General features: G+C 39.4%; 2 protein-coding genes across 2 annotated transcripts in view; both read right to left on the bottom strand.

The window, feature by feature from the left end:
* mrpl3 (mitochondrial ribosomal protein L3) overlaps positions 1-5,703 on the bottom strand; it is a 9,578-nt gene extending 3,875 nt beyond the window's left edge. The window contains exons 1-4 of the mRNA XM_042506616.2: positions 5,480-5,703; positions 3,846-4,027; positions 3,663-3,754; positions 2,634-2,732 (exon numbers count right to left, since the gene is read on the bottom strand). Of these exons, the coding sequence (XP_042362550.1) occupies positions 2,634-2,732; positions 3,663-3,754; positions 3,846-4,027; positions 5,480-5,553 (447 nt within the window). The 5' untranslated portion in view covers positions 5,554-5,703. The remainder of the gene's footprint in view (positions 1-2,633; positions 2,733-3,662; positions 3,755-3,845; positions 4,028-5,479) is intronic.
* Positions 5,704-8,023: 2,320 nt separating this feature from the next.
* Positions 8,024-27,510, bottom strand: part of cpne4b (copine IVb) — a 28,733-nt gene continuing 9,246 nt past the window's right edge. Inside the window, exons 4-17 of the mRNA XM_042506160.2 lie at positions 26,028-26,207; positions 23,023-23,094; positions 22,704-22,778; positions 21,996-22,079; positions 21,814-21,903; positions 18,692-18,790; positions 17,175-17,261; positions 16,350-16,409; positions 16,122-16,255; positions 15,913-15,967; positions 15,635-15,686; positions 14,446-14,579; positions 13,803-14,039; positions 8,024-9,002 (exon numbers count right to left, since the gene is read on the bottom strand). Of these exons, the coding sequence (XP_042362094.1) occupies positions 8,871-9,002; positions 13,803-14,039; positions 14,446-14,579; positions 15,635-15,686; positions 15,913-15,967; positions 16,122-16,255; positions 16,350-16,409; positions 17,175-17,261; positions 18,692-18,790; positions 21,814-21,903; positions 21,996-22,079; positions 22,704-22,778; positions 23,023-23,094; positions 26,028-26,207 (1,491 nt within the window). The 3' untranslated portion in view covers positions 8,024-8,870. The remainder of the gene's footprint in view (positions 9,003-13,802; positions 14,040-14,445; positions 14,580-15,634; positions 15,687-15,912; positions 15,968-16,121; positions 16,256-16,349; positions 16,410-17,174; positions 17,262-18,691; positions 18,791-21,813; positions 21,904-21,995; positions 22,080-22,703; positions 22,779-23,022; positions 23,095-26,027; positions 26,208-27,510) is intronic.

The raw sequence follows: 27,510 nt of genomic DNA, 5'->3' as shown, positions 1-27,510 counted from the left end.
TGAAAATCAGCCTGCCAAAGCTTCTCACTCCAACAAACTCTGCCTGACTGGAGAGTGATGTGGCTGTGTGAGATGGATCCTAAACAACTTCACATTCCACACCGGCCCATCAAGCATCCATCAATGAATAAATTACACTTTGATTTATTCATCCTTGTTTATCTTTTTTAACCTTAAAAGACGGATGTAACATATTAAAAAGGAAAAAATCCTCCTCATACATACCAAGAGGCGATCTCCTTGGAAAAAAAATCTCAAACTGTCTCTTGAGAAGCACGTTAAAGCTCACAGAAGAAACTGAAGAGCCAGTGTTGCTGTCACCTCAGGTTATAGAGGTCAGAGATGCAGTCTGAGGCGGTGATGGGAGTTCATTACGAGCATGAAAGACACATTTCAAATGTGCTTCTCACTGTAAGTGGGACGTAGCAGCGATGAAATGCCGTTTATTTCAACATCTAAGATGAAATATACTCACTGATGGTTGGGTATAATTTCCTGGCTACAGATCTGTATTCATAAAAGGTCCTAAAACTGGGAGGCCTGATATGAGCTCAATGCTACAGGGAAATGACAAAATTCAGTTATGCTTCCATAAAGCTGTCACACTGATTAGATTTTTTTTCCGCATGATTATGAAATGTAGCCAGAACTAAAATGAGCAAAAATGGATGTTGTAGTGTGATAAAGTATTTGGCACCGGCGGCTCTGCTGGTGTTGAGAGCAAAGTGACTGGCATGATTACATATTAGGACTGCAACTAATCATCATTTAAATTATCGACTAATCAGTTGATTATCTTCACGATTATGCGATTAACTGTTTAATGTATAAAGTGTCAAGGAATTGTTAAAAATGCTAATCACAGTTTCCAAAACCCAAAGTGACAGATTTAATTTCCTTCAATTTCCTCCATTCAAAACTCCAAACTCTTCATTTAGTATCATAAATGACAAAGAAAAGCAGCAAATTCTCACATTAAAAAGCTGAAACCAGCATTTTTTGACATTTTTCCTTCAATCACTGAAATGATTTATTGATTATCAAAATAGTTGCAGAATAACTTAACTTTGATCGTTTTTACAATTTAACAATTAATGGACTATATGTTGCAGCTCCATTAGATGTGATATTCTCAAACGTTAAAATTCAGCATGAACTGAACGCTGCAACGAGTTAAGATTTTTTTTATCAAAAAGGCACACTAGTTTTTGTGAAGTCAAAATCGTGATGTGAAAGAGTTGTCACCGCTCTGCCTCAAACTTGATCAAAGTTCAAAGAACTGAATAAATACTGACGTACAGCTGCAGCCATACTCTGTTTGAAGCCTACATGACATGCCCCCTTCAAACGACCCGTTCATAAGACAAACCCACATACGTGACTGTGATTTGAACTCTGCTACATGTCTCGTGTAGTGAATAAATAGTACTAATGATCCACTTATTAATTTACTTAATTCATTAGACACGAAGATAAGAGTCACCTTTTAAGTAGGGATGTAACCTAAAAACTTCTCCCCACCTTAACTTTAACCACTTCTCTTTTAACCTTAGACTTTAAAGATTCTAAATGCTAACTTGCTTCCACTTCTGTACCAATGAGCAAAGAAGGCTTATTGTGGACAGATGATAGGAGGGTCACGTAGCTACTCCGGCAGCTGCAACTATACCTACATTACGCCAATCGGCTGATTGGTCTGACGATGACAAGCTTCTTGGGTCAAAGGCCAACATTTCTAATTTTCTTAAATTTTCTGAGACTAAAAGTTGAGTAATGTTACTAATTTCTCAAACTATTAGGGGAAGAAAATAAATAAGCACACAATAATTAGATTTTTGTGCTGGCAGAGCTGCTGATTATCAGTACTGTTGCCCCATTACTAAACACACACAAAATGTTGTTTTTAATGATAATATTTCATCATAAAAATGTCATGTATACAAAGAAGCTTTTCCAACTCATTTTAAAAACTTTTATTTTTGCTTTGGGTGAGATGGTGTAACTTTTTAGAAAAATGACAAATCCCCACCCTTGAATAAAAAGTTGAATTCAGAGGCAATAACATACCACAGCTGAGTTCAGTGCTCAGGGATTTTGCTGCTACAGCCTCGCTTTGTCTGGTACGACCAGTAGCCTAATGATGGCTAACACTGGCAAACTTTAGGTGAATATAGATGTATAACATATATCCCACTCCACCAGACTAATATATCAAAACTAGCATCCAGGTGTGTTTTTTTTGTTTTTTTTTTCATGTTTGCTTGGGCCTCTTATGGTGTAACAAAGAAGGGGTACTTCAGTTTTCCATGATCATTCTAACAGGGTTATTACTTTTAAAAAAACCAAATGATATCTTTGTTTTGCTAAATTTTCATTTTTAACCTGCGATGACTATTTTTGACACCATTTGGTCTCCTGAGGGAAATATCTGTCTCTTCAGCAGATAAATGCTCCACTTTATACACCAGCTGGTGTTTAACAGTATCTATCTACTGTTTGGTGCAGATCAGTTGGAGCACAGTGGCTTTTTCACTGAAAACACCTGCCTACTGTGTCTTTCTGCCAACACACACAATTTCACAACTAAGATAAAAACATCAGACATATTTTTGATTTTAGCAGCCATTTCTTACATAGAATGGTGATACGTTTTTCCCTCCAACCACAAGGGCAGCAGTGTGTCCGTTAAATTCCTCCTTGGACAGGTGCTTTATTACATGGCAGTCTTGCACCTGGAATCAAGAACAGAGGCTAGATTAACAAAAGTCATAGCCTGATTGCAGTTTTCACTGTGCTTGTTTCCTCCTGACCTATATAACCACCTACATGACCAACATAAAAGATGTGCACAATTAGATGAAACTCCCTGGTGTAAAACATTTTAATAATGGGGCCACTGGCTAACACAAAAGACGTGACTATCTAAGAAAATCAGACGACAAGAAAAGCAGAGGAAAATAAAGCAAAAATCAAGCCTGTGCTCTGTACCGCATTGTGACGCACTATTACTTTCACTTCAGAAAGAACATGTGCCAAGGTGGTGGGAGTACTTCACCCTCAGAGTAAATTTAAATGTTCTACTTTTCATCTAGCACAAACTGTTCCTATATCCTCTGAAAAGAAACAAATGACTAAATGTGAAAAAAGTGAATCAGCAGATGGGAGTAGAACCTTCTGTATGGCCTTGAGTCTGATATAAAGTAGAGGTGATGACAAATTAAGAAAAAATGTCTGACTATTGCCGTTGACATTTTAATGAAATTGCAATAAGAGTTTGTTATGCTACCCACTACAGTATGTCGTTATCAATATAGAGCAGAGTGAACACACATCAGTGGTTTGCCATCAATTTGCCTCGCTGACAGATTAGTCGATGAAATTAAAGCGTGATCTGAATAAACCTGTCAGTGAATATCTCCTCTTTGCACCTTGTATGATCAAAGCCTGCAGGTGAGATTTCAAGGTGTTCAATATTTGCTATTGTTCCCCCGACACTCGACAGAACAATCCAATTTATCTAACTGCTTTTCTGACCTGCTGGTCATTTCATTATGGATGACAAACGCTCGTCATCATTCCTGTAGAATATGCGCAGCTGTTTTGATGCAAAGCTAAGGCACTACAGAAATGGTAACAGGTGTCTTTGTGTGTCTGTGTGCTACCTGCAACATGGTTGCTACAAGTCTTTCTCCTGTTTTTGTCCAGATAGGAGCCATACCCAATTTGACTGCTACCAACCCAACTCTTCGACTACCTGGGAGGAGAGATAGATGAAAAGACGGTTAAAATGCGAACCCACAGGAGGAGTCATGATGTAAGCAACTCTCACTAATCATGAAACTTACCCTCTGTCCACTCATGACGCTGCCAGGGCTCATCTTTGAGCGGGTTGAGCTTTTCATCTGTTTGTCTCCTGTATTCTTCTGCCATGTTCTTCCTCATGTATTCCTGATTATCTTTTGTGAGGTGCTCCTCAAACCACGTGGTGGTTTTTACTGTCCTAAAACAACCCACCACATGGGCAGGACTGCAAGAAAAACATAGGGAATGAGGAATCATTATCTACTTGGAAGTCCATCATTTATGCCCAGAACTAGACTAATAATCAGGCTCACACAGAATCTGTGTACAACTCTGCACATAAAAAAAAAAAAAATCTATCACGTTACAGGCACAAAAAAAATTAATTTTGCTGAATTTTGCATATTTTCATTCAATATCACCACTAAAAATTGAAAAAAATAAAACATGTAGAAATATGTTATTAATAATAATATTAATAATAACATGCTGATTTTTTTAAGGTTTGCTAATAATGGCCGTGTCAGTGGTATGAGTATATGCAGTATATACTAATTTATTTTAGGGCTGCAACAAGCAATTATTTTGCCCTATTTAATAACCACATTTTCTTAAATATATGTAGAATAATTAATCAATTATTAATTATAATAATACATTTGAGTCAATGAAATGTCAGAAAATAATTAGATATGCCCATCGCAATTTCCCAGAGTACAAGATGAGAACTTCAGAAGCCTTTTCTTTGTCTGACAAACAGCCCCAAACTCAAACATATTGAGTCTACAATGGTACCAGGCTGTATCAAGCAACAAGCTGACTTGAGATGTTTTCACATTTACCTGTAGTTAAATAACTAATAATAAAATTGCTCCTTTTTATTTACCAAGGATCACCATTAACAATGTATGCATTTACTAAAAAACCTACACTGGAAGTGCCTTGCTGCTTCAGACTTAATACTGCTCTGCCGCTGTAGTTTATAAAGTCAGTTAAGTCACTGTAGTGTCCTTGCTGATGAGTAACCATTAAGTCACACATTCACACGGACAGTTTGTGCATCTTATGTGCATAAATGGCACTGCTTAATGACGAGCCAAAGACAGAATTAAAAAAGTTACACAGGAATAAACCTCGATGAACTTTGTCATATTTAAGTCTGCCCACGTCTGCTTGCAGATGGTTATCATCACATTACTCATTTGTTACTGTAGACGTGGACTGTGGAGTGGTTCATCAGTTTTGTCCTTTATAACAGAGTACAAATTAACATGAAGTATTTCACATGTAGAACCGGTAATCTACAAAAATGTTTGAATGCAATGAAATACTACACAACATCCAGGATAACTTGTCACCAACAACTGAAAAACACAGATTTGGAGAAAGCGCAGAAAATGTTTTTTGCAGCTAAGTTATAAGCTGAGTTAACATTATTTATAAGTCACTCTGCAGCAGATTCAAGCAACCGTTAGCGTTACTTTCCGATGAGAAAATGATAACACTGGCGTGTGTAAATTAGCGAATTAAAGGCCCATCTCAAAGAGAGCAAAGGACAAAATTAAACTGCAAAACTGTGTAGTTATTTTAACCAAAACCGCGTTGTTTAGCAAAGCTATATACCGCAGTTTCCTTAATTTATCCTACATAGGAAACCTAGCCAGTTAGCATTAGCTACCTTTCAGCCGCTGCTCGGAGACAAATGAGTCGATTTCCCCGCTGAAGAAGAAAACGACCGCTCCACGCCGCCATTGCGCTCTTTAATTTATAGACTTACGCATAAATATGAAAACTACACAGTCTAAAGGTGCATGGAGAACCACAACCATGGATCTGTTATGGCCACAACACATCAACCATGCCTTCTGTCCTTAATGTCACCCTGGCTACTTCCGGTACGTGATAATAACAGTTCCGCTGCGCAGTGTCATGAAAAGGTTCCTACTATACGTTGTACATTTTCTTAATTTTCCAAGCTATTTGATTTCCAAAAAGAGATTAAACTATAATGTTTATTTGTTTGTATAGACCCTAATGCTGTTGACGGCTTAATGCAAAACAAAAACGATACTAAATGTTGAATTTCAAAGTTCATTCTTGACCTTGGAATCAGCAATTGACATAACAATTTCACCTTTAGGTTTGAGTAGTAGTTTTTAATGGTCCGTCATATTACACGATCTTCATCAACAGATGCCAGTTGTTCTGGACAAGTTAATATTTTGAATTTCTAAAAACAATTATTAACTGATAATAATAATAATAATAATAATAATAATAATAATAACAACAACAATGGTAAACAAATTTCAAGTCTTGAAATATCATGTAAAATAAGTCTATTGATTTGGGGCTCCTTTCTGATAGTTTCCGTAGTTATAACAATATACTGCTGTGTAACCAAAAAAAGAAAAAAAAAACAAACAACTGTTAAACCATTTGAACATAAAAGATACAGCTTTAAAAAAATGTTAGAACTTATACTATACCAGAGGAGAACAGTATAGAAGTTAGAGTATGATTTCTGTGAATTATTAGTGGCTCCTCCTAGCCTTTATATAACTTTTTATGACTCTCTTCTGATGTGGGTGGTCTCTGAAACAGATATCAGGGACACTGTGTGTTGAATACTGATCTGACCGTCAGAGACTGAGGCACGTATGGAGTGTACTCTCAGGACAGCCCAACTTTGGTTCACTTTAATTAACTATATAGAGATTCAGAAGATAATGTATTCTTGCATTTTAATGATGTCTGTGTGGGAGACGAAGAGAATGGGAAAGAGAGATGTTGTGGATGAAGGTGTCATAAACTAGCATAATATTTAAAACTGCCACACACAAAAATAACACTGTCGGCTCAGGGGGCTGTTCACGAGAGAGACAGAGCGACAGAGGTGTGTGATATCTAACCTCAGTGGATGTCTGCATATACAAATAGTTTGCAAGCTCAGTGGCAAACTGAGAAACAGAAGCTTACAAGTTGGAAGAAAAAAAAAGAAATCAACAGGCTGCCACCTGCTTTATCTGTTATTCAAGATTATATATCCACACTGTGTGTCTGAACACACACACACACACACACACACACACACACACACACACACACAAAATTTCTAGTTTAGTCACTTAATGACGTGGTGTGACAGCTCATTTGCTAGGTTCCTCTGCTGCTGCTGATTGTTGTCTCTTTCCCGGGCAGCAGACTTGATGAGCCCAGTCAGTGTCATAGGACGGACACACCTGGGCCCAGTGTGCCCTGTGCACATAAAAGCAGCAGCAGTCAGTCTTCGGCTGGCAGACCTCCTCACCACACCTTTGCTTCCTTCGTTTTTGCAGCACAACACCCCTACAGCACATTTTCACTCACCCATTCCTGACACTACTGACTCTACAGATTTCTCTTACCTGTTTGTGCAGTTTGTTTGTTTGGAGAACATTTAGTCAAATAATTTCATTGGTAAATTTTTTCCTGTGCGTCTCCCTTTTTTTTCCACTCGATGAGCTGGGTTGTGGCAAATAGGGGCTGGTCAAACCCCAAATACACCATTTTCGCTGTTCTTCTCACAGCTTAGGTAGCCAGAGTTTGTCATTTGTGTTGTGATAATCAGTGGAACTGGTCTCTGGTGCGTTGGTACCATGTGTCCAGAGTTTGTAGTAAACTTAATAGGAAGATGCAGAAAGTGAGACACATTTGGAAGGATATTATCTTAGTATTGTCAGTGTTCTGTTTGTTCTGTTTTGACATTATTTTTTTGTAAATTTTGAATTAAGGAGTCTTGTAGCACAGGTATGTGCATGCTGTTCATTGCACATTTAGTACATTAATGGGAGGAAATTACATTGTTTTACATGAATTCCTTGGAGATTTAACCTTACACTGGCCATATTTTTTACATCTCAAGCCCTATTTCAAATCCTAATCCAGGGCCTAGTAACACAGGGGTTGGGGGTCCTCCATCAGAACATGTTAAATGTCAAACACTTAATTTTCTGCATAAATTCATGATGTAAATATCTTTAATTTGTCAAAATAAAAGTCCTCTTCTTCTTCTGTACTGGGGGGATGACCTGCCCTTATCCAAAAACCATGATATGATATAAAATGGCACAGTTTTCGTCCCCAAAAAGGAGGAAATTCCCATCTTTGCAACAATGTGAACATATGTATGTGCATGATTAACACACGTACAACTGCACACAAACATCACATAACACTAGAATGAGAAAACCAAAGTGTCTTTATTATAATCAACATGCAGAATACAGAAAAAAACAGTTTTCAGCTCACAGATGAGTGTCTACCACACACACACACGCTTTGCTATCCTTCCAAAACTCTTTACAGTGTAAGAAGGTTATTAAGAAATTATTACAATTATTCAGTTGTTCATTTCCATTTAGCAAAATCTCAAACAAATCTGTAGAAAAGAACCCCGAAACACCCAAGACAACCCTGAATGTCACTCAAATGACAGAGATACTTTATTTCATAACTAGCAAGCGGGTACTGGAGATTGGATATTAGCAGGAGCTGAATTATTCATGCATTTATGCAGTACACTAACAGGGACACTACCATTCCCATAAATAACATTTGCAATGCTAATTCTAAGCATTTCGGGCTATGCAATCACATATTTTTGGCTTTTCCTACCTACAGATCTTTTGGTTCGTGTACTTGCTAGTTATCTAAATAAGGTAGGAGTGTCATTTCTCTGGGTGGGCTATGGTCTGAGTCTGCATGCTGGTTCAGAAGGCTGCTCTTATTCTATAAACATCTTTTTGATATACAGTAGATAGTAATAATTTCCCAGGTGGTGCCATTGTGGCCAAACATGCAATAGTCATCAATGGAGTATTCAAATTGTTTCACCAGAACAAGCTAATTCTCTGAGCTAGACTACTGTTTGTATATTGTTTTGATGTTTGTGTGTGTGTGTGTGTGTGTGTGTGTGTGTATGTGCTTGTGCTTTTACACGTGTATATGTATTATACAGTACATTATGTTTATATATATATGATATATACACGTGTGTATTGCGGTGTATGTTTGCATGTAGTCCATTGTCAGGGGCTGAAGGTTCTTGTGGACTCATAGTCCGACATACACTTGGGTTTGATGCCTTTAGCGTTGTAGTAATCCACCACCTGGTTGGGGACTTCTGCCAAAACACTCTTAGCCAGCGCGGCAGGGGAGGCCTGGAAACACAGAAACAGACGGAGAGAGAGGAGGAGAGGGGTCACAAATGAACACACATCACCAACCATGCATGATTCTTGAATGCTAAAATATGCTGTTGAGACTGATGCTGCCAAAGGTCTGGACTACTGAGACTGATGTGATCAGACAAGCTCATTTGACAACCTCAAAACATACCTGCTGTCACCTTTTTGTCCTCTGTTGCCATAGATGGCTTGCTACATATATGCTCGACAAAATGGCACAGGAGAAAAGCACATCATATCCTGTCTAATCATCAAAAACAATATATGACTGTGCACTCTTTACATACAAAAGTAAATGATCATGTACATTAAACCATGTAGTTGATTTACTGTTGTAGGTTATGTTGTAGGTTATCTTCCCATGTGTCATGTCTTGTGTTACTTCCTGCCTTTGTCTGTTTCCCACCTGTTTTCTGTCACACCTGTCTTATATCAGCCTGGTTCGTCCTTCCCTGCTCCTCATTGTTGCCAGCCCATCAGCTCCCTGCCTGTTCTTCTGCCTCATCCCCTTATTCCCCTCACCTGAGCTTCTCCACCCTTTTTCTCCACTTGCACTTCACCTCAACATTACAAATCATGTAGTGCAGTGTTGGTAGTCCTTGCCTCCAGTTGCTTGCCCTCCATCTGAACAGCACACATTATGTCATATGCAAAGAGGTTATTCCAATTTTGATGGCAAATCTTTGTGATTAAAGGTCAAAGAATCCTATCAAAATATTAATGGAAAATGTATATATTCCTTTCAGAAACTATAGCAGCTAAAGAAAATGAAAGTTTATGTTAGAAACCTCCATACTGAATAGAAAAAATACTTTCCTTGACAGCAATAATTGGAATGATTCATCACCAGGATGCATGTTGTAAAACTGAGATCATTCTAGCCTTGTATTGTCACAATCATCTCAGCTAAGTGCTTTTTATTATTCATTTTATTCTGATCTATTATTTCCACCAGATTTTAGGTTATGGGAGGAGGGTTTTTGGGTGGTTCGACACTGGGATTATTATTTCTTTACCTCTATGTATCTGTCTATTGCCTTTTTCTTTTTTGTTAAACAATAAATGATTAATTAAAAACAGTTGTTCACAAAAAAAGCCTTTCAAAATCCATCAGATGATCAGCCGTTTGAAACCTGGAACGACATCTGTTTTTTGTGCTACATTAATAAAAAACGTTGAAACCTTGAAACCAGGAAATTAGGAAAAGGTGACAAGAAAATGACCTGAAAACAGAAAGCGAGCGAGAGAAATTATTTTAGTTTAGTAATTATTTAAGTTAATTATATTTCTAAAAATAGATAGGAGGGGGGGTGTCCCAAAAACTATATTTATAATTACAATTATAATTATAAGAATTGTTGTTGTTATTGTTATTATTATTAATTAATGAACTATTTTATCTGTATATGTATTGTTTTATTTTTATTTATTCATTTTAAGCTTTTTTGCCTTTTTTCTTCTTTTCTTATCTTTTTTTTCTGCTAGATTTTGGGTAAATTTCTTGTAGCTCATAATTTGTAACTTCTGTTTTTTGTTTTAAAATTGGCCAATGTGCTCAGGTTTCAAAGGGTTCAAACTAGGTTGATTTTTGCTTGTTAAAAAAAGACTTTAATAATAAATGAAGTAATACATGGAAGACTATTCTTTATGACTGCACAGTGACAGTATAAAATATTAAAATAATACAAAACCACAAATAACTATACTTGTCATTTGGCTCCAAAAAAAGAATCCTATTCGCACATGAACACACACACATTATTGTGCATACGTATTGGTCAGCCACTCATCTGCATGAACACACACACACGCTTCCACACTGCACGCACTTCCGAATCATCAAAGTCAGAGAGTCTGTCGTACTCCGTCTCACATAATTCCCAGAGACAATGCACCATCAAAGTGCGCCCACCCCGACCCCCCTCCCTCCTCTTCCTCCTCTCATTTCCACCCTCTCCTCTGCTCCTATCTACCTGTTATCCCCCACTCTGCCTGTCTCACAGCAGCTCCGTCCTGCTAATCCCTTCTGAAAAGAAACGACAGAGCAGAAAATCACCTCTCCACCTCTGTCACACACTCCCTCGCTCCCTTTTGTCTTTAGCTCCGGTCTCCTGTTGACCGCCCTCCAGCCTCCTCCCTCCATCTTCCTCCTCTCTTCACTCCAGATTTTTTCTTCACCTCTCCTCTCTGACTTGTCATTCTATGTACTTTTAGGTAAACTATTTGTTTCTTCTCCTTCTTACATTCGCCCATCTCTCTTTCTGTTTAGCTGGGGTGTAATTGGTTGATTTCTCAACCTGTCACAGACCAAACTCACCATAGCAGACTCGACCAAACAGACCCTGTCAAGCAAATGAATTAATGCCACCAGACACACACACACACACAGAGGGACCAGATAACTGATGTATTTTGACGAGCACACCAAGCCTCTTACGCCCACACACACACACTCTTTACCCCCTGAATACAGCGCTTCTTGACACCCACCTAACACACACATACACCCACCCAACACAACACGCAGACAGAGCCGCTGTTGAAGTATAACTTTTCAAATAGTTTTGGTTGGTTGGTCTGCCCTTGGTCTATCATTAACTTATAGCACAACTTGGTATCAAACCTCAATACTTTTTCAGTAATGAAAAATAAAAATGTTGACTCACTCTTTGAGCACACTTTTCCACATAATTCCTCCATATCAGATTTTAGCAGTTAAATTCAACTGTGGGCCAGATTTTCTCATAATGTTCACTGGTGAGCCAACCTTTTACAGGCATGGTGGAGACACAGTCATTCTTTTAATTTTAAAACAACACATAGATTACGTGGCAAACCTCAAGGACTGAAAAATGAAGCCAATGCAAAAGTGCCAAAATCTGCAGTTCCTTTAACGGCCACTTGAGGCTGGCTCCAAAAATGAATCAATCTTCCCAGACCCCCATGTTAAAATTCCTATCTTTACAGTGTAAATAAACATGTTTAAAGCCTTATACAGAAAACGGTTTTGGTCCTCATAGCTAATTTCCCCACTCATGACATTAATACATTTCATTAAGGCTTAAAGTTGCGCGTAATTAAGGGTGAACTGCTTTAAGTGACAGGCGTCAACACAGTGTATCAGTCAAATCCATCCCTCGCCCTCCACAGCTCACCCCCCTCATCCAAATGTTGTCACTTCTGCTCCAAAAAGACTAAGATGGCAACAGCTGAAGTGCCAAACTCACGGTTTCAAAATGGGAGTACACAAACCAATGTGTGATGTCACAGTAGCTACATCCATTATTTTATAGGCTATGATATAGACTCATACACAGTTAATCCCCCAATCATCACTTATGACCCACTAGAGGTGTGTGGCGATATATTCATCTACAGAGTTTCTTATTTTCTTCATATTTTGCTGTGTACCTGTGTTTGCAGGTCAGGACTTTCTAAAAAGGTAGTGACCATGTGTCAGACCGTAAGCGTCACACAGCCAAGAGGGAGTTACGACAACTGTGGACATAGCACCAAAAAATATAGGAGGCAAAATGCTACATGGACAAAGCTCACTCCAAAATCAAGAGTGAACCCAGGGTTTGCTTTTACTTTCACTTTCCCTGGTGATACTTTTTACAAACAGCAGTTGACAATTCCCACATTGTATGGTTGAGGCGAGTACTCAGATGAAATGAGTATCCGGTACAGATAATGTACTTTTGAGTATCATCGAACTAATGTGTCAATAACCATACATAACCATAACATAGCTACAGCTATGGAATTAATTAAAACTGTTTTAACTAATCGTAAAAAGCTATCAAATGTGACTTTTGCTGATCAGTGTAATTATTGCAATGTGCATGAGCCTTGTGGTTACAGTGTAATCTGCAGTGAATTTCTGAAAGCCCATGTGGAAGTCCTGATGTGAATTGTAAAAGTGAAAACTTCAGCTTTTGCTATGGGGACAACTTTTTTCTTCTGGGGGTTCCACTCTCATTTGGTTTTCACCTTGCTATATTTCTGTTTTTTTGACGTTTTGTCTCTTGGATGGCTGCTGCTCAAAGTCTGGCACCTGGTTGTGACCTTTTTAAAAAGCCCCGACCTCACCTGAGCGCAGTGAGAGAACACGGTCATAAACCCAGAAGCCCCCAATAAATACAAAGAAAATGTAAGAATACAGGCAGAGGAAACAGTCTCTGCAGAAAAATATGCCGCCACACACTTCTGGGGGGTGATAAGTGAAGACTGAGTCAAATCTTCAACCAAACAAAAGAAAATAAGGATTGTAAAAACGTGAAAGCACCATTTTTTCATATCATTTCAGAACCTCAGGTGTTATTCTGGCGACAGTATTGAAAATTTTAAAGCAACGCTTAGCCCAGCTGAAAGGCCTTTTTTAAAAGTCTGTGGCCTTGATGTGAATTCTCTTAACGTTTCATGACTATCTCCTCTTTTATGACCTCACATTTCTTATGCCCTTTAATGTTGTTATTCAGCTTGAGAGAGCTCCAGTTTTAAAGTAAGCGGCTCTGTATCCACTATAGTTATGCTCGCTGTGAAGAAGTAACCACACAAGGTACAAAAATAGCTGAAAACAGCATCTAGTGCAGAAATATGTCACAAAACTCATTCTGCTGCATTCTCATATATTGCCCCATTTGTATACGATGTTGCCTGACCTCCCTGGAGAAGTAGTCATATTTTTGGCCTGGGATGCATTTATCACAGCTCTGTGATTATTCCAAAAATACAAGACTTCCTTTACAACTCCTCCCAAGTGCCACCCACGTGTTTGAAGTCCTTGAAGGGGACGAACTGGACGATGTCACGGAGGACGGGCTCGCCCTTTGGTGAACGCAGGATCCCATCGTCCCCATCCAATATCTGCATGTCTGTGAAGTCTGCGTTGCCCACGCCGACAATAATGACCGACATGGGCAGGTGGGAGGCGTGCACGATGGCCTCCCGCGTGTCCGCCATGTCGGTGATGACGCCGTCTGTCAGGATCAGCAGGATGAAATATTCCTGGCGGGGAAGGGGAGAAAGTTATGGGTGGAAGGGAGGAGGGAAGAATAGATGTTCAATGACTTTTATGTGTTAAAAGTGCCTTCTTGTCAGGGCCTAATTTGAATAAAACTCATTCTAATCCACCAGAGAGCCAGAGAGAAGCGGGAGGCATTAAGGCAGGGAGGAATTTGTGCTCTAAAATTTATGACTGGAATTAAATTAATATCAATCACTTCCTCCCTCTTTTCAATGCATCTCCTCTTCATCCCATCTTTTTACCCACTCTGATATCTCACTTTTTGGCTTTTCATTGCCATTTGTCTTTTCCCTTGTCCCCCTTTGTGCCAACACCAACAGTCACAACAACTGAACCAAAATGGTCCAGACTTCATCTTTTTTCATCTTTTCTCATTTTCTCTCTCACCATGGCCTCTTTGGTGTGCATCTCCTCTGAGGCAGACGAGGCCACTTTCTGGATGATTGGGGCGATGTTGGTGGGCCCGTAAAGCTGGATCTTAGGGAGGCAATTCTGGTAGGCCTCCACCACGCCCTGAATCCCTGCAACACATGCACATGTCCTTTAAAAACAGACCTACCGAGGCCTACCTTTTTAGTCTAGCTTTTAATTGATTAACTTCAACTTTTTATCTATTGACCATTTATTTATACATTTTAGTCTGTTTTGGCAGTTGGTAGATCATTTGATTCCTTTTAACATATGTATTATTTTACTTTGTGCTCTTATCCTTTCATTTACCTCTTATCCACTGTTTAGAGTATTTTACTTATTTATTTATTATTATTCATAATTTAATGATTGATTTATTTTTTTATCTTTCTATCTAAAGGTTTTATCCTGCCTCTGGTGTTTCCTCCCTTATGGCAGCGTTTCCTTAGTTCCTGGTTTTAATAGATGCTCTTACTTTAGTGTTTTACTTAATTACAAGGTATTGTTTTTATTCATGTGGTTCCTTGCTTTTGTTTGTGGGGGGGTGATTGATTGATTGATTGATTGATGTCCTTTTTCCAATTACTATCTGTCTTCCTGTCGATCTGTCTCTGTATTGCTGTGCACTGACCTCACCAAGACTTAATTCTTATACTTGCAAAAGTATCTGCTAAAATGAATCTATGCATGTGATTGCACTTCAAGGTGACTGGGCATTTTTCATAAAGCACTGAGTCCACACAAACACAAGCTCACACACACACACACACACACACACACACACACAGACACACACACACACACACACAGACACACACTTTCACGGCAGGAACACAGCTATGTTGGGAGAAGAGCGCAGAAGCCCATTTCACACATACAGATTAGTGTTGTTTTTCTCTGTATCTTAGAGCCTGAAATACTTCCTGCAGCATAGTGACAAATCTCCCAGCTGTATGTGTGTGCTTAAGTGTGTGTTAGGGGAAGAAACAGAGAGTGGGGATAGATACAGAGGGAGAAAAATATGGGACTGACAGCGAGGGAGAGATTAAAAGACGTGCAGCAGTGATGCCGTCAGAGTGTTTTGGCTCTGCGGTGCATGAAGAAAAGTTTTTGTGAGCCGAGGAATCTGTGAATGAAGTGTGTGTTTGTTTGCGTGATAGCTCACCAGCACATTCGGGATTGTCCTCGTCGAAGTTCACGGCGAAATCGTGTGAAACCTTCATGCGGGGGCAGAGAACACAGGGGCCTTTTACCGCCACGTTAAACCCGTCACTCGGCACAACATGTTCAGTCCAATTTACAGGTTGACAGATGCATTCTCTTTTCATGTTGATCAAAAGCAAGCTGTGCCTCAGAGAGAGATCTAAAAATCTAAATCTGAAGTAACCAGAACTCCCCCTGCTAATGCAAAAACCACACATACACACATCCCACAAATCCTACCTTGAAGTCAGGTGGTATCAGGGCTCCGAAACCAAACGCAGGGAACATTTTATCACTAGAGAAAGAGCAAGGCGCATGAGTCACTGGAAACGATGGAGAAAAGGTTCAGAGCCAAGGACAAATAATGGGCAAAAGCCTTGAAAGGGAAAAGCTAGTGTGTTTGTTTGTGTCAGGATTAGATAAATGATGATTGATGAAGTGGTTTCTACCTGTCATAGTCTTGGCAGATCTCCCCTACAGCCACCAGCGCTTTCAGGTACTCATTGGGCTGGTAGGGGTGGATGTAGTGGAGGGAGCAGCTGTTTCTGGGATCCCCGTTGGACGCTGTGAAGTCTATTGCCACCTGGGACAGAAACACACACACAGCATGAGCGGGCATGGACAGACGACAACGTGCTGCTTTAAATATTGAGGAGATTATAAGTGACAAAACTGACTGTGAACTGAATTTGACAGCCTCCCATGATGTAGTCCAGGAAGGAATACATTTTGATGATCTGTCAGGGGGGCAGGTAGAGATTTATGGAGTCAAGTCAGGATACAATAAAAGCTGAATGAGGTGGCTGTAGCTGTGCTTGATACATAGTGACGCATGAGATAAGTGCCGAAATAATTAATTGAGTTGATGTCACAAAATTAAGCATTAATAAGCGATAAATAGTTTTTGGTTAAAATGTCCCAAAATTAACTGGCTGCAGTTCAGATCTGAGCATTTGCTGCTTATCTCTGTTTTATTTGATTGTACATTTAATATCTTTGGCTTTGGACTGTAGGTTGGACAAATGAGGCAATGTGAGGACATCGTCCTTTGTCACTGTTATGTGACATTTTAACAGTGAACTACTAATCAACTTCACAATTAACTGACACATTAATGGTACCCTTTGTTGTTTTTTGGACACTAGTAACGCTTTGGAACAATGATTTTACACTGGTTTCACACTATTCCATTAACTGACAGCTGGTGACGGTAGTGCATTGAGAAGTGTAGAAATGTGTCAATCAGGGTGGTGAAAAAGAACACTGCCAGAAAGCAAACACAGATCTATCTAATGTAGAATTACATTTTTTTTTAAATCCACTTCACGAAACACTGAATGTAAACATAATTTGCATTTGTTTATAACAAAACTCCTTAGAGTAACTTTATTAATGAATGAAAAAGTCATTATTTGCAGCCCTACTTGACCTATATGAAACCCTTCTGGAGGGAGGGATGACAGGAAGTAGAAAGTTACGATGACAATTATGTGTTACTTCACCTTACAGTGGTTGAGAATGACAACGCCAGAGTTTCTGTAATTCTTCTTCTTCATCTGGTATTTAGGGTTTATGCACTCCCATTGAAGCTAGACACACACACACACAAACATTTAAGTCATTGTTATGTCAACTGGAAGGGCTAAATCTGCATGATAAAGCTGATTTTTGATAGCTGCCCATAATTTTCATTGTAACACACGTATTGTTAACAGGTGCTTATGCGCAGACATTTTTCTGGCCAAATATTACATCTTTTTGATATGTAAAATGTTTTTATTCTCTCAAATCATAGATGTTTTTTGGCATATTTTTGATTCAGTATTCTCATGAAGTTATTTATGACTCCGAGGCAGGCGTGTGGACACACATGGAGTCACATGGCTTGACTCGTCTCAGACATATTTGATGACTTTAGACATCACTTGTCAAAATCAGACAGACTTGCAGCTTGACTTGTAGTTGTCCAAGGCTGAGCAATGAAGCCAATGCAAAAGTGCCAAAAACTTCAATTCATCGAATGACCACTTAAGGCTGGTTTCAAAACAGAGTCCCCCTGTTAAAATGACCAAATTTACAGTGCAAATAAACATGTTTGCAGCCTGGTACAAAATAAATAAATAAATAAATAAATAAGAAGAAGTCTGTAGTCTCTTTAGCTAATTACAACATTAATGATAACTGTACGGGAAGTGACAGGCTGTTTGTGAGGTGTCGATACAAGTCCATGAGTCAAATCCACTCCTCCACAGCTCCACCCTCTCATCCAAATTCAGTCACTTCTGGATCCAAAAATCCTGAGTGGCGACAGCCCAAGTGCCAAACTTAAGGTTTAAAAATGGCAGTCCACAAACCAATAGGTAACGTAATGGTGGCTACATCCATTATTTTTATACAGTCTATGGTTTGAACCAATCTGACAGCATCCAATCAAGATTCAGGAGAAAACCATGACAAACTGTTATGTTACTGAGCACCAGTTGGAAAAAAAATTATGTCATAGATAAATTTGTTCATGGTGTTCAACAAAAAAGTAATTGCAGCATGCAAAACAGGTGGGTTGAAAATTGCAGATGAAGACAAAACAACTTCCAACAAACTTGTTTTAACAAATGTACAAATTTAAAACAGCATTCAGGATTTTAGAAATGTAATAAATTAATACATAGTCATTAAATTGCATTGTATGTGATAAAGAGCACATTATGACTTGTTTAGGGCTTGAAACTCAAAGTTTAGAACTTGGGATTTGTCTGGAGGGTTGCCAGCTTTGACTTGGTATTTGAGTTAGGATTTATGAGCAAAGACTTATTTTTGACTTGCAAAACAATGACAATGACTAGGTTCTCAACTCAGCTGGTATCCAAGAGCAGACGAGCTTATTGGTAGATGTAATTACCATTTTAAACATTTTAAACTGACAAAGATCCAAGTATCATCAAACCACTGTCCATCTAAATACATTCGTAATGAGTCGATGTACAGTTGTCACTCATTCCATTCCCTTGGGTGTGCTCACCTGTTTGCCCTCCTGCTCTGCTCTCATCTCCTTAAAGGTGGTCTGAAACTCCCCAATAAAGTCGTGTTTTCCATTAGAGTCCCAGTCCCAAACTGTGCACTGGAACAGACACAAAGAGACACGCACAGGCGCACACACTTATTCAGTTAGAGCGCAGCTGAAACACTGTCACCTAAACACACACACACCCACGCACGCACGCACACACACACACACACACACACACACACACACACACACACACACACACACACACGCACTCATGGCATGCAGGGAAATGCCATGCTGAATGATTGATAAGGCAGTGTTGGTGGGGGGGCAATGGAGCGGTGAAATATTAATCTGAGGATGCTGAGAGGGACGTGGCTTAAGAGACAGCTTTATATGAGTGTGTGTCTGTGTGTGTATGTGTGTTTTGGTTTAGGCGTAATAGTTTGTTTCTCTCAAAGGAGCTGCCAGACAAGAAAAATGGCCTCAATCCCCAGTGAAATGTGCAGGTCAGCCGGTCAAGGCTCCGCACATCATAAAGAAACAAGCCTGTAATATGAAAAGGTGACAAAAGGCACCAATATCTGGATTGTCCAACGGAGTCTGTGCAATCAATAATATTCAATAAAGTTTGTCAATAGAGACGCTTGTTAATGCAGAGAGAGAGTGATGCTCTACATTCACAAAGGTTAAATGACTGTGAATGAGTCATTTTGCTGTTGAGCTTTTTGACCTTCTCGCCCGAGGTCACCCTCACAACAACAAGCGATCAGAACCAATCCAACAATGCTTGATTAAAAACAACGACTGACAGCAGTCCTCTTATTTCCTGTCTCCTACTTAAGCTGACAAGTGCCTGCCCCTGAAGTGTGCTGTGTTTGCCTGTGTATGTGATCATTTGTGGATTGTATGCATGTCTGTGTTTCTGAAAATCATTTTTGTGTGTGAGGTAGCGAGCGCTAGATTTTTGCATCAGTTGAGTGCTATGCAAGAGAGTAATTAAAAAAAAGAAGAATCGCCATTCCATCCACTGAATGCTAACTGACGGAGAGAAACCAACAGAGGGACAGACGAAAAAGTAGAGAGGTGGAGGAAACGGATGAGGAGAAATACAAGGCAAGAGACAGACAGAGCCTGCAGCCGAGGGTTATGCATTTATGCATTGGTCAGTTAAGAGCCCTGTGAAAAGGAAGCACTGGTCTGAATAGAAATCTCTGTCCTGCCATTTCTCACTATAGCTCTGATGCTTCAAACAGGTAGCCCTGGAAACCATAGCCAATGGCGTGCGTGTGAATGTGTGAGCCCTTTCTCCTGCTGTCAGGAGCCATGCAGAGTTAAGACGCCTCTGAATATTTAATGAACAAGCTCATGTTTATTCATGGTAAGAATAACTGTTCGGAGCTAATGTGTTGCCACCACACACACACAAACGCACTCACATACTAGATCTATTCTGGCAAGTAAAGGTGAGAGTTTAGGACAACCACTGAGCTCTTTCACACCCGTCCGGCTCTTTAAATAACACATCAGGCATCAGGATGACAGGAAAGACAGCACATTAGTTGGGCTCAACTCATGACTCGGAGAGGATAAACTAAGGTGATGATCGAGGCCCCTTTTTGCCTGCTTGCATTGTTTGACTCGCTCCTGGGTGTGTTGCACTTTGTTTATGTTTTACAAATCTCATCATTTGTATGCTGCATAAAAAAACACCTTGCAAAGAAACACCTGCAGGCCTTCAGGTGATGTTTTTTAGCCTCTACCTCTAAATGCGCATTGTGTCTCCTGTGGGGAACCTAAATAACAAAGGGAACTGTTGCCAAGGTTCAGCGCGCTCAAATTGTTGCATATTATATAACGAAAAAAACAAAACCAATTAAAGTCCAGCATGCTTTGTGTTCAAGTCCACGGTGTAGGTTGGCATTTTAAAAAGCACTTAAGACACTGTTACTGTAACAACTGTTACTTAAAGATTTTTTTTTTTTTTTTTACTGAAAATCAGTCTTTAGCAGGATATAAAAGAGCTTGTATACCTTGATGAAGACCCTGATGAAGGCAGTCTTAAGGATTTTTACTTAATTACTTGTAAATAAGTTAGGTATTTAACCCTTTGAAACCTGGAGTGTCATCACGTTCCTAGGGCTGCTTCAGATGTCTGTCACAAGTATTTAAACCTTTGAGCAAATTGGTGCAATTTATTTCAAAAACCTGGGAAAAAGGCAATGAGCAAGTTCTTAAGACATGTACCACAAATTTCAAGAAATTAGTAGATTTAGAAAATCATTTTTTAAATGTCTAGAGGAAAAAAAAAAAAATTATTATATATATTATATCACAGCATAGTTTTCTTTTAAAAAGTATAAATGTAGAGAGAGTCAAGTCCACGCACCCATCTTTTATGTAGTTATGTCTCTAGTGAACCGCACAGCTGATAGGTAGCCTCTGTGGTTTGTTTACATGACAGGGTTTCCCACACATTCATGTATTTGGGGCAGCATGCCACAAATGAAACTGCCACAAAAAGCTTTTATAGTTTTGGAGTTGAAATGTTCATTAGGGTCACTGTTTAAATATATACACCTTCGAACTTGAAACTTAACCATTCATTGTGCTGTGTCTAAAAGTTTGCATTCACTCAAAGCAGGTGCTCCTCTCATCCATTACAGCCTCTTTACATTGTGGTTTATCTACCCAGATAAAAATATTTAAGCCTAACACATTTAGTCATCCATGTGTTAATAAAATATTATTACTTACAATGGGTCTTTGTTATTGGGCCAAAGGGGGTATAAAAGGGTTTTTATACCCTGATGAAGACTGTTTGAATTGAAATGTGTTGGTCATCTATGTATTAATAAAGGATTTTTACTTGCAATCAACATCGGATTCTTTAAAGACTGCCAACCATGGACTTTTGCATTAAGTAATCTGGACAGTCATTCTTTTTTATTCTTATGACTTGCCCTATCCTTGAAGAGCACCTGTTTTTTAGTATCACTAACAACTAGTTTCTTGACCCAGTGCAGCACTACCAATTTTCTTCATTTGTTGAATGATACTAGTTACTAGAAAGTTATACTAAGTTTTGCAGCTATCATTACTAACCAAAAAAAAGAGTTCATTTGCAGACTTACCTTTAGCTCTCTGTCATGGTCACCACTGCAGAGAGTGTTCAAGGAAACTTTGAAGGATTTCCAAACTGGGCTCAGGTTGTTCATGACCGTCTGCAGTGTACAAAACATCACAGTTTTTGTTAACCGCAGATTTGAAGAAATAAATAAAATCTCAACATGTGTTTAAGTGTGCATGTAATTACCTCAGTTCTGTGCACAAGCGACTCAGTCCCGTCATCATTTATTCTAAAAATCTCCAGGAAAGGGTCTGACTTGCTGAAGAAATCCTTTAGAGGGTAAAACACGCATGTAAGGCATTGCCTCAGAACTGCCTTTGATCATCATAAATCATTCATACACTTACAGAATCATTATTTCACCCCATTTTTCTCCTTTTCTTCCTTGTGTCTTCCACCCATCCTTTTCCTGTCCTCTCCAATTTATCCGCCCCTCCCTCTGCTGTCTTCCATTTTTCCCCTAAGGCACAACTTGTTTGGATTAGTCATCCGTGGACGTGTGCGCGCGTGTGTGTGGAGGCTGAAAATTAATGTAGTTATCTGTGTGTGTGGTGGGGTGGCTGAGATAGGAGAGGGTTATTGGGGAGAGGAGGGTGCCCACCTATCTCAGCAGGCCTCCTCTAATGCCAGATTGTACTTTTGTGTATTGTGAGTGAGTTGCTTCATCGCCAATTCCCACAGCCCTCCACCCACGTACTTCCTCACAAACACAAACACACACACACACACACACACACACACACACACACACACACACACACACACACACACACACACACACACACACACCTGCTCCATAGCCTACACATCCAAACTCATATAACTGAATATTAATTCCTCTCATATCTAAAGAAAAAACACAGATTTTTTTAACCTTTTGACACTTGCACAAACCTTGTCATCTAGTTTACGAGCGCTGAAGGAGAGTTCAACATAATCGTCATTACCAGACAACTCCTCTGCTGTCACCTTTACAGTGAGGGTGGAGAGCAAAAGAAAGGGGGAAGATGAGGAGGAGGGGGAGGCAGAGAGAGAGAGAGGTAGAGAGGTAGAAGGAAGAGGTAAGAGAAAATGAGATGGAAATGAGTAACAGAACAGATTGAACAGCCAACATCATCAAATTAATTATCTTCAGAGTGTCTGAGTGCAAGAGGTGGTGTGTGTGATTCTCGTGTGTGTGTGTGTCTGTGTGACTCTGGAAACAATGTCATACCGTTATGGAGGACTTTCCAGCAGTGTTTCCCTGCTTGAGAAGAGCTTTGGACAGTTTCCTCTGAGAGACGATCTGAAACAAACAGATTCCACAAAATCAGCTCACATATTCCAGTTTTTCGTCTCAGAGGGACAAGCTCGCCCTGTCAGTGTCACCCCGGTGTTACCTCGCTCTTCTCCTTAATGGTAGCATACAACTGCCAACTTTACACATCCAATGTGCAGCGTGCAGATGTCACCTTTCTCACCACCTGTCAAATGTAATTTTCTCAGGCGTTGTGTTTGATCTGCCATCTCCTGCTCTCTTTTCACCTATTACTATTTTGGGCTGGCCAGGTGTTACACAAGCTATAAATGTTCAAATGTTCTGCTCAGGTTTACATGGGGAGGACGGTGACATCCTCTGGGTGTTCACTACACAGACAGATGGACCAATAAAATAGGCTTTAAGCCTCTGGAAGCTGCTAAGAGCTGCACAGTGAGGTGTTGATTCTCAGTGGGATAAGCAGTACCATCGATGCTTTTGGAGTTACATATTTGATTCGGTGTTAATCCAAAGAGCAAAAGTGATACCGAGGTGCTTTGAATTGAGGGCCAATTACTGAAATGTATACATATACACTTACTTTCTTTCATCTTGAATAATTAGTGCAGTGCAGAGTGCAGAGATATGATGTCGGGTCATTTTTGTCTAGTTTTGATATAACAGTTGGTTTTGAAAGCTTTAAAGGTACAGTATACAGGATTTTATTAAAGAAAAAAAAAGAAAGTAATCCCTCTCATTCATCAGCCATGACCCACTAGACGTGAGTGGAGGTGTATTTTAATGCAGAGACTTTGCCCTCTGCTTGTATTTTCCTACTTTCTTTTTGTTTTGCCATGTTCAAGACTTTTCCTCTGATTGGCTTACCCTGAAATCCTTACCCTTACTCTCACCAGTTTCTCTTGCCTAAAACTAACCAATCCAGTGTTCAGGATGTTCCTGAGCCCCTAGCCAAAAATAAACATGCAGGCGAGGTCAGGATTTAATAAAAAGGTAGCAACTAGCTGCTAGATCATAAGCAGTACGCATCCAAGAATTAGCTATAAAAATCACAGACATAGCACCAAAAAAATCACCAAAAAATCACAGACATAGCACCAAAATAACACACAAAAACATGTAAACATGGTACGGTTCTGGGATATTACTTTGAAACTGATGTGGCAAATTTGTTAGCAAACTGTTGTCTATCACCTACAAACGGAGCAAAATTAGCATTCATTTGAAGCCTTGTCTATGGAGAATTAACTAATTAATTGTAAGTCCAATTTTCACCATCCTTTTGACTCAATCTTGGTCTCCAACAGCACTCGAGAAAAATATCAGGCAATTAAGCTGCTAAATGCTCTACTGTGTTATCTAGCCCATCAAAAAAAAGATGAAAGATGCAATAAAGAGGGGCACTGTAAAGTTGGTGGATAATCCTCTGTGGTTCTAACACATAAAAGTTGTAACGCGTTCCATTGATTAAATATAAATATTGATTGAGAAACTTTAAGGCCATGGCTTGTATAATTGCTCACATGCTGTCTGTGGCAATATCACTGACACAATGCACCTGTGACATGCCTTCCCCCCGGCTACATTCCCCAGTGATGGCACCAGCAACTATGGGGAGCTGCCACCGAACATCCAGTACAGAAACAAAATATTAACAGATCAATTACTACCACTTAGTGAGATTCTCATGTGCCTCTGGTGCTTCCATTGCACTTATATAACACTGTCTTTTTCTTAACAGCACTCTGCTGGACAGGCTGTAGCCTCCAGAATATTGTTGTTTAGACACAGACAAAATGTCAGCAACTTGTTATCCCCTTTCAGTAAACCTCCCTGGTTCTTGCCTTCATAATCACCTTCCTCCTTGTCAATTATCTCAGTTCTCCCAACTATTGAAAATCCACCAGCTTTATAATAGCTGATAGCATCTCTGACAATGAAAAGTGGATTCAAACACTTCAGTGGTTTCCTTCCTCTCATTGTGACTTAACTGGGGATTTCCTGAAATCAACTTGTTAATTAGCACGACTGCAATTTTCTTCTTAAACGCTCTCGGATATTAAGTGAAACACATAAATAAAGCAGATCTTTAAATATTGATTACAGCTACATCATTAAGAGGTGCAACAACACCACTAAGTGAGAGAAAAAAGGCCATATGTATTAGCATATGCACATGGAAATGCTTTGAAACATAAAGCGCCATCAGGGCTTTACGTAACAAAGCACTCAAGGACAAGGAAAGCTCAGTGTAAATGCAGATAGAGACACGAAGTGAAAAGATCACATTAGGATTCCATTCACGGCTTAAGCTGTAATCTTAAAGTTGCTCCCTCACCCTAATCAAAGCACACATTACCTGATACAGACGTTTCAAATCCCAACAAGCTCAGTTAACTTTACAAAGGATTATATAATCCGCACTGTAACTCTTATGCTCAAAGCAAGCAGGCTGCTGCCATGCATGCATAGGTCTGACACGGACCTCCATGCTCTGCACTGGTAAACACAGCACCTACGGTAGGTGATATACTGGTTTTAAATGCAATTTGCTTGTTGTAAGTGCACACACTGATGCACTTAACTGCACTTCTTTCATGTATTCACCTGTAGATGCATGCTCTCATCATGCACTTCAGGTTCTTATAGTGAACTTGTTGTTATGCGTGTTCAGAAGTGAACTCCAAATTTCACTCACATGCACCACTTAGCTTGTGCAGCGACCCGCCTAACATGCGTTTTCATATTTTTAGAAGCTTTTCCTCTAGGGGACGTCTGTGTTGTGCAATAGTGAACAATAGAGAGAGACAGCAATAGCGAGCGGTGTAACATGGCGTGATTACAGAGTGTCCAGAAGCTTTCTTACTCACACACATCATGAATGCTTAACTAACCTGCGTGTTTCACACATGCTTCCACATTTGGTCAAGCTGTAGCGCTGACCTGTCGAAAGACACACTGACCTGTCCTAAGGTGCACTCCATGGCTCCCAGGAAGTCAGCGTCACGGAGGCCATTGTTGCCAGAGCTGATGTCATGCAGTTCAAAACGGAGCCTCTGGACCTCCTCGAAGTAGTAATCCACCAGAAAAATCTTGGAGAACACTGGGCCACTACTGCTGCGAATCACCTCTGTGCGGTCCACCTGTAAACACGTGTGTATACAGGTGCACAGAGGCAGGGGTGTATGGACACGCATACACACACACACACACACACACACACACACACACACACACACTCCAGGTTAAGCTTAAAATAATAATAATAAATTATTCTACACTAAATTAACATAACTATTGCTATGGGTTTCAATTTTCTCAAAGATCCCAGGGCTGTAAATTATAGAAGTGCTGGTAAATGGAAAGGCATCTGGCAGGTAGAAACACTATAACAAATAATAAAATAATAAAACTAAAGTGTCAAGTTGATTTCCATCATTCATTTCTATGGGAATCAGTCTGTTTAATGGTTTTATTACTTTTTTATATTTCCAATTAAACATCAACTACTTAAGTACCTTATAATGATTTGTGAGACCACTGATGTCTTTCATGCAGATTGGTCAAATCATATAATGACAAACAGCTCATAGTGATGGGCAAAAATGAACAAAGAAAACATTTTTTTTAACTCTTTTTACTGTCTGATGTGAAACAAGTCACTTTTCCCATTCGCTGTTATCATAAGGTGCAGCTCACGCTGCCTGCTACGGTGAGTGAACGAGAAGTGATTGAATCAGTCTTGAGTCAAGACCTCCACAAACCAAGGCAAACAGTGCATTCACGTGCTCCTTTGACAGTCATTCTTTTGACCTTGGTGTGTTCATGGGCTTTAAATTGTAATGTAAACTAGGGGTCGACCGATATTGGTTTTTCAGGGCCAATACCAATATCGATTATCAATAGTTAATGAGACAGATAACTGATATTTGGAACCAATATGCACGTACAATAAAAATGAAAATCTTTCCGTCACTATTTAGAATTTGTTTATAACAAACTCCAATATAAAACTTTGCTTAAATGCCTTTAGGAAATGTTTAATCAAAACTGAAACATTCAACATCATCATCATATACAGTAAGTTCCCAGCAACTTTTTTTATAAAGTCACATGAAAATTTATATTAAAATGATTAAAATGCTGTTAAAAGCATTGGTCAGCCTATAAGTAACGACTAAATCTTAGGTCTCAAGTCTTAAGCTTTGAGTTTTGAATCCTTAACTAGTTACAATGTGCTCTTCCACTGATGTAGTGCCATTTTAACAACACAGTAATAGTATAATAAATTTACAAAAATCACAAACACTTTTCAAAAATTGTATTCATTTCTTAAAACAAGTTGCTTTGTTACAAGGTTACTTTGCTGTTTAGCTAAGCATTTAAGCAGTAACTATGTTAATATTAGCCTTGACTAACTGCTCTTTGCACAGCCTTGAATGGTAA

Source organism: Plectropomus leopardus, chromosome 17 (assembly GCF_026936395.1).
Source record: "Plectropomus leopardus strain MGB_pleo_1.0 chromosome 17, ASM2693639v1, whole genome shotgun sequence".
Lineage (NCBI taxonomy): Eukaryota > Metazoa > Chordata > Actinopteri > Perciformes > Serranidae > Plectropomus > Plectropomus leopardus.
Note: the sequence above shows the minus strand (reverse complement) of the source record. Positions and strands in the feature narration are given on the sequence as shown.